General features: G+C 39.8%; 1 protein-coding gene across 1 annotated transcript in view; it reads left to right on the forward strand.

Moving 5' to 3' along the window:
• LOC126100508 (uncharacterized) overlaps positions 1-7,281 on the forward strand; it is a 50,353-nt gene extending 43,072 nt beyond the window's left edge. Inside the window, exon 3 of the mRNA XM_049911118.1 lies at positions 6,839-7,281. Coding sequence (XP_049767075.1) covers positions 6,839-7,261 — 423 coding nt within the window. The 3' untranslated portion in view covers positions 7,262-7,281. The remainder of the gene's footprint in view (positions 1-6,838) is intronic.
• Positions 7,282-7,580: the final 299 nt, after the last annotated feature.

The raw sequence follows: 7,580 nt of genomic DNA on the forward strand, positions 1-7,580 counted from the left end.
AATTTTTACATCACCGCCACAATAACAGAGACTGATTTAAATGTGAGATCAGCTGCCTTGATTTTGAAATTTTCACATATCCCATATTTACACAGTTATGAAACCTCGTTGCGCACCACACAGTATGGAAGTCCATACAGAAAACCGTTGACAAGCTCGAAAGACCAGTTGTATTTTTCAAGAAGTGTGCCCTTGCCTTAACCAAATTTTCTGAAAGGATATCCCAGAGGATGGAACACTGGTAAAACATCACATCGTTTCTTGCCTTGTTATTGTCGATGACAAATAGATCACTTTAATAAACTTAAAGGATACACGCTGGGGGATAATGCAATAGGCCATACAGATTTTGAAAGTTTTCGATTAGGTAACTAAAGAGGTGTCTTGAAAGATAACTGTCTCATTGGTAAAATGAAAATCTTGCCAAGATTAATGGAATGGCAACTAAAATTTTTCAAAGACAAAAATGTCTGTTCATCAGTTAATAGTTTGGTTAAAGGGTTGCGAGAGTAGTTGGAGGTCACTGAATACTCATGCGAAGACATCCGTATGAGTACTAAACGGAATCCGCTAAATTTTGATTAAACGACAAATCATACAAATCTAAAGGCTGTGAATCCAACTAACAAGAGGACCATATGCACTTCCCCTCACTGGTTTGATTCTTATTGACCGGATGTGTAGGACACGACAGGTGCCTCAACATATGTAAACAGCAAGATGTAACTCTCAGCCGTATTCGAGGAAATCGTTAGTGTTCAAAAGAGTTAGCAGCCGAGCCAGTAAATGCACAGTTCGAGAAGTGCGAGATCCAGGGATCGAATCCTCCTCCCGGCACTCACTTTTTTTTCTTTCCCATGTAATTCTAACAACAGAATTATTACGACTGTGCATGTTATCATTACTGAATGAGTCATTTATTATTTTGATTATCTTTATCCTGAAAAACGAGAAAGAAATTTTCGTAAGGAGACTGAAAATGAGAAAGGGATACACAAGAACTTTCAATCAAATCAGTGTAGTCATTTTATTTATAATGTTGTTTCTACGTTTGTGACAAGTACAATGTTTCGCCTATGGAGCTTGTGACAAGTACTGGGTCATCAAAAAGTCAGTATAAGCTTTAAAACTTAATAAACCACAGAATAATGTAGATAGAGAGGTAAAAATTGACACACATGCTTGGAATGACATGGGGTTTTATTAGAACCAACCATATTGCTAGACGCGTGAAAGATCTCTTGCACGCGTCGTTTGGTGATGAATGTGTGTTCAGCCGCCACTTTCGACATGCTTGGCTTCCCAGGTCCCCAGACCTCAGTCCGTGCGATTATTGGCTTTGGGGTTACCTGAAGTCGCAAGTGTATCGTGATCGACCGACATCTCTAGGGATGCGGAAAGACAACATCCGACGCCAGTGCCTCACCATAACTCCGGACATGCTTTACAGTGCTGTACACAACAGTATTCCTCGACTAAAGCTATTGTTGAGGAATGATGGTGGACATATTGAGCATTTCCTGTAAAGAACATCATCTTTGCTTTGTCTTACTTTGTTATGCTAATTATTGCTATTCCGATCAGATGAAGTGGCATCTGTCGGAAACTTTTTGAATTTTTTGGTTCTAATAAAACCCCATGTCATTCCAAGGATGTGTGTCAGTTTGTGCCTCTCTATCTACATTATTCCGTGATTTACTCAGTTTTCAAATATATACTGACTTTTTGATCATCTGGTATAATGCGTAGCCTATGGAGCACTCCACGACACAGGATGATACTGACCACAGAAACATAAGAAACAATCATTGTTGCTACGTGCAGGACTTGTAAGAAATGAATTTTGCATATGCATGGCTTTTTTCAGTGTGTCTGTGGCAAAACAAACTTTATTTACATTCATAAACGATTCTCGGTCATCATACAATTCCATGACGTATCACGCATATCTGTCGTTAGAATTACGGGGGGGGGGGGAGGGGGGGGGAAGTAACAACACCGAGATTCGAACCACACACTTCGCGCTTATGAAGCTAAGTGTTTACTCGCTCGGCTGCAGAAACATTGAATACTAGCATCCATGCGAAGTATATAGCGCCCCTAAAATTTTTTTCTCGAAAATGGTTGAGAGTTGCCTCTTCCTGTTTACATGTGTTGATGTCCTGTTCTTGTCCTACATACCCTAATATGAATCAAACTGGAGAGGGAAATTTCGTACGATTCCCTTTTAAGTACTTAGGGGTTACAATTACTAATAACTTAAATTGGAACGATCACATAGATACTGTAGGGGGGAAAGCGAACCACAGACAGCGATTTATTGACAGAACACTTCGAAAATGCAACAGGTGTACAGAAGACACTGCCTACACTACGCTTCTCCGTCCTCTTCTGGAGTATTACTGTGCGGAGTGGGATCCGCATCAGGTAGGATTGACGGAGGATGTTCAAATAAGGGCAGTTCGTTTTGTGGTATCGCGAAACAAGGGGGGACAGTGCCACTGATGTGATAAGTGAACTGGGGAGGGAATCGTTAAAACAAAGGCGTTTTTCGTTGCAGTATGAAATTTCAGTCACCATCTTTCACCTCTAAACGTGAAAATACTTCGTTGGCGCTGAACTACGTAGGGTAAATTGTCATCATAATAAGATAGGAGATCAAAGCTCGCACGGAAAGATTTATTCATTCATTCATCCCGCACTCACTTCTGGGGTGGAAAAGTAGAGAAACAGCTTGAAGATGGTTTGATGAGCCCTCTGCCAGGCACTTGATTGTGATTTGCGGAGTAATCATGTAAATACCTAGAAAAAGCTGTCCCTTAGGTTGATGAGAAACGAGAAAATTGCTGTACCAACTAGTTCTGGAAGTACTATGTATCTCAGCTACGTCAGTGCCTTGAGAGGGTATCTTTTCAAAGCAAAAAAAAATATCCACTGAGAGAAGAAACCAACTCACTTCGACTAAAACAAGTTAAATTTTTTATACAGATCACAATGCTGATTAACTTTACAGTTTTGGGGAAATATATTGCCATAATGATTATAAATGACAACTATAAATATTTAAATGAATTACAATTACGATACAATTCTTATACTGTATTTTATTTCCAATAAAAATATGAAAACACAACAAAAATTAGCCTTATTTGTAAAATTCGTCTATTTCATAAAAAATATAGAATTCTGTCGTAGTATCTTTAATTTTTACAGCAGATGCAATGCAGAACCTTCAAATCTAAAAACTAATAGCGTCATAGGAAACTTATTACTTCTCCCATGTGATGAAGAGTAGGCTGAAGTTCAAGACATTAGTCAGGAATAATCAATACGCAAAGAAGTGAGATACGGAAGTACTAAGGAATGACGAGATACGTTTGAAGTTCTCTAACGCTATAGATACAGCAATAAGGAATAGCGCAGTAGGCAGTACAATTGAAGAGGAATGGACATCTCTAAAAAGGGCCATCACAGAAGTTGGGAAGGAAAACATTGGTACAAAGAAGGTAGCTGTGAAGAAACCATGGGTAACAGAAGAAATACTTCAGTTGATTGATGAAAGGAGGAAGTACAAACATGTTGCGGGAAAATCAGGAATACAGAAATACAAGTCGCTGAGGAATGAAATAAATAGGAAGTGCAGGGAAGCTAAGACGAAATGGGTGCAGGAAAAATGTGAAGACATCGAAAAAGATATGATTGTCGGAAGGACAGACTCAGCATACAGGAAAGTCAAAACAACCTTTGGTGACATTAAAAGCAACGGTGGTAACATTAAGAGTGCAACGGGAATTCCACTGTTAAATGCAGAGGAGAGAGCAGATAGGTGGAAAGAATACATTGAAAGCCTCTATGAGGGTGAAGATTTGTCTGATGTGATAGGAGAAGGAACAGGAGTCGATTTAGAAGAGATAGGGGATCCAGTATTAGAATCGGAATTTAAAAGAGCTTTGGAGGACTTACGGTCAAATAAGGCAGAAGGGATAGATAACATTCCATCAGAATTTCTAAAATCATTGGGGGAAGTGGCAACAAAACGACTATTCACGTTGGTGTGTAGAATATATGAGTCTGGCGATATACCATCTGACTTTCGGAAAAGCATCATCCACACAATTCCGAAGACGGCAAGAGCTGACAAGTGCGAGAATTATCGCACAATCAGCTTAACAGCTCATGCATCGAAGCTGCTTACAAGAATAATATACAGAAGAACGGAAAAGAAAATTGAGAATGCGCTAGGTGACGATCAGTTTGGCTTTAGGAAAAGTAAAGGGACGAGAGAGGCAATTCTGACGTTATGGCTAATAGTGGAAGCAAGGTTAAAGAAAAATCAGACACTTTCATAGGATTTGTCGACCTGGAAAAAGCGTTCGACAATATAAAATGGTGCAAGCTGTTCGAGATTCTGAAAAAAGTAGGGGTAAGCTATAGGGAGAGACGGGTCATATACAATATGTACAACAATACTCTTCAATCTGTACATCGAGGAAGCAATGATGGAAATAAAAGAAAGGTTCAGGAGTGGAATTAAAATACAAGGTGAAAGGATATAAATGATACGATTCGCTGGTGACATTGCTATCCTGAGTGAAAGTGAAGAAGAATTAAATGATCTGCTGAACGGAATGAACAGTCTAATGAGTACACAGTATGGTTTGAGAGTAAATCGGAGAAAGACGAAGGTAATGAGAAGTAGTAGCAATGAGAACAGCGAGAAACTTAACATCAGGATAGATGGTCACGAAGTCAATGAAGTTAAGGAATTCTGCTACCTAGGCAGTAAAATAACCAATGACGGACGGAGCAAGGAGGACATCAAAAGCAGACTCGCTATGGCAAAAAAGGCATTTCTGGCCAAGAGAAGTCTATTAATATCAAATACCGGCCTTAATTTGAGGAAGAAATTTCTGAGGATGTACGTCTGGAGTACAGCATTGTATGGTAGTGAAACATGGACTGTGGGAAAACCGGAACAGAAGAGAATCGAAGCATTTGAGATGTGGTGCTATAGACGAATGTTGAAAATTAGGTGGACTGATAAGGAATGAGGAGGTTCTACACAGAATCGGAGAGGAAAGGAATATGTGGAAAACACTGATAAGGAGAAGGGACAGGATGATAGGAGATCTGCTAAGACATGAGGGAATGACTTCCATGGTACTAGAGGGAGCTGTAGAGGGCAAAAACTGTAGAGGAAGACAGAGATTGGAATACGTCAAGCAAATAATTGAGGACGTAGGTTGCAAGTGCTACTCTGAGATGAAGAGGTTAGCACAGGAAAGGAATTCGTGGCGGGCCGCATCAAACCAGTCAGTAGACTGATGACCAAAAAAAAAAAAAAATGTTATTTCAAAACAGGGCCAAGTCTGATACAAGTGTTGGTATAGTGACTGGAAGTTAAAAGGGGCAGGGGCAGGTACATTCCTATTTTTATTGTTGTGAGTGAATGGCGAGTATGAGTCATGAAAAAGAGTATTCCATTCCTGATCTGATCACTGAAACGAATGGTTTTGCCCTCCTCCACAGCGGAAATTGCCCAAAGCTTTCTTATTGGCTGCCGTATCCAAAAAAAAAAAGAAAATAGAAAAATGCGACTTGCTGAGATGTGTTTTACGGTTTCCAGCCAAAGATTGTACTACCCTAGCAGACGAATAAATTCTTGAGACACATAAGTGCTTGTCAACATGCGCATAAATGCTGGCAGCAGAAGCCTTTCAGTGTGAGATACTGAAACATCCCCTTAGAAAAATTTATAAATGACAGTGCTGGAAAACCTCTACGTTATTTGATTTTCAAACAGATGAGCAAAACTGAACGTACTCTCTTTACTTATTCTGATCAACACTAAACTGACACACAATATTTTTTTTTAGCACAACGCAATCTGACTTTCAATAATCCCTACATAAGAATGGCCCTGACTAACAATAACCTATACCTTTCATGAATCACTTACCTCACAAAAATCTTCGTTACTCAAACTACTGCAATACAGCGAGCGGCAATACTGCCAGCTAAATAAAAGATTTTAACTACTGAAGGCACTAACTACTGATAAGCATAGTTAGCAAATGAAAGATTTTGATGGAGAACAAACAATGTATTTACCTTAATAGTGTTCAAAAGTCATAATATATATATATCAGTTCATGACATCCAGTCTTACAAATCTCCTTTTTTTTTGACGGACACACGTCAAGATCGTCCGCTCTCAAAACTCCGCCATCTCTCTCCCCACATCCACCACTGCTGGCGGCTCACCTCCAACTGCGCAACACTACGCGCTGTTCACATCCAACTGCCCAACACTACAGTAGCGAATATTCCAACAATGCCAACCAGCCACAGATTGCACACAGCACAGTCATTGATTTTCATACAGAGCGCTACGTGGCGTTACCAACATAAAAACCTAAACGGCCGAACTACAATAGTTTTCTGTAGTCTCCAATAGTTTTATTTGCTGCAAAATACCCATCAGCGTTTTTCACAAGGGATATGTCAAGTCGCTGCTTCTAAATAATCCTACATTTCCTAATTCTAGCACAACAGCGTACTTCAGTATACAGGAATCTATGAGGTGCATCAACTGAGGCTAGTAAAACTGTGTTGTTCATTCCCTTGTAGTTGTAATAAACCGATCCATCCCTCTATAGACCACTGCATGTGATATGCGCTTCATGCAAGGCCCAAAAACGCTGGGGGAACTGCCTCGGTGCATTAGAATACGCTTCTGCAATATTTGTCCAGACATCCTTACTGAAACCATTACACTGTATTAGGATAACAACAAGCGTATCAGTTATGTCTCAACAGTATGATCTTTTGTTACCAGGTGCAGCCTCGAAATAAGAAGAACCGCAGCAAAGAACCTTTGCTCGATGACGCACGAGGAGCATCACAATACGCTAATAGCATCACAGACAGTGCCACTATGAGTGCTGAAGATATATTTTGCAAATTTGTTGCATCCGAACTGCGGCAAATGTGCTGTGAAGTACGCCAGGAAACAAAGGCCAATATTATGTTGGCATTAACGGAGGGAATGCGGAAGCAGTCAGCTCTGAGCCACAAGACCGTCTCACAAAACGGCTGTCAAAATTCATCGTCTACTCTCTCCACACCTGGTCCAAGTACAGCCCACAGATTGGTCTCTACAGTTCAAGCTTCACCTGCAACAATAACACCTAAAGAAGACGTAACCTACTTCCAGTCATCACAGGATATTGTATATACGACATATTCTGATGCACTGTAACAAAGTCTGTAATTTTGTGGGGTAGTGGTCTCATAATAATAATTATTATCACTTCAGTAATCTTTTTTATTGTTTTCTTTCACTCATTTTCAAATAATCGTTCTTAAGGGCTTCTACAGTGTGTTAAAAGTGTCAAAACCTTTAGGTATCACATGGCATAATTTTGCTTTTGATACCAGAAGCCAGTATTCCAGATTTTGGTAGTGTCTACGGGTGGTAAGGAATCTTAGAGTAATGGGTTACTTCTCGAAAGGTATAACTGCTTTTCTCGTCACAGAGTGCTAATTCCTTAATTTCCATTGCAGAAGTTCCAGTAGGA

This window comes from Schistocerca cancellata, chromosome 9 (genome assembly GCF_023864275.1).
Source record: "Schistocerca cancellata isolate TAMUIC-IGC-003103 chromosome 9, iqSchCanc2.1, whole genome shotgun sequence".
Taxonomy (NCBI): domain Eukaryota; kingdom Metazoa; phylum Arthropoda; class Insecta; order Orthoptera; family Acrididae; genus Schistocerca; species Schistocerca cancellata.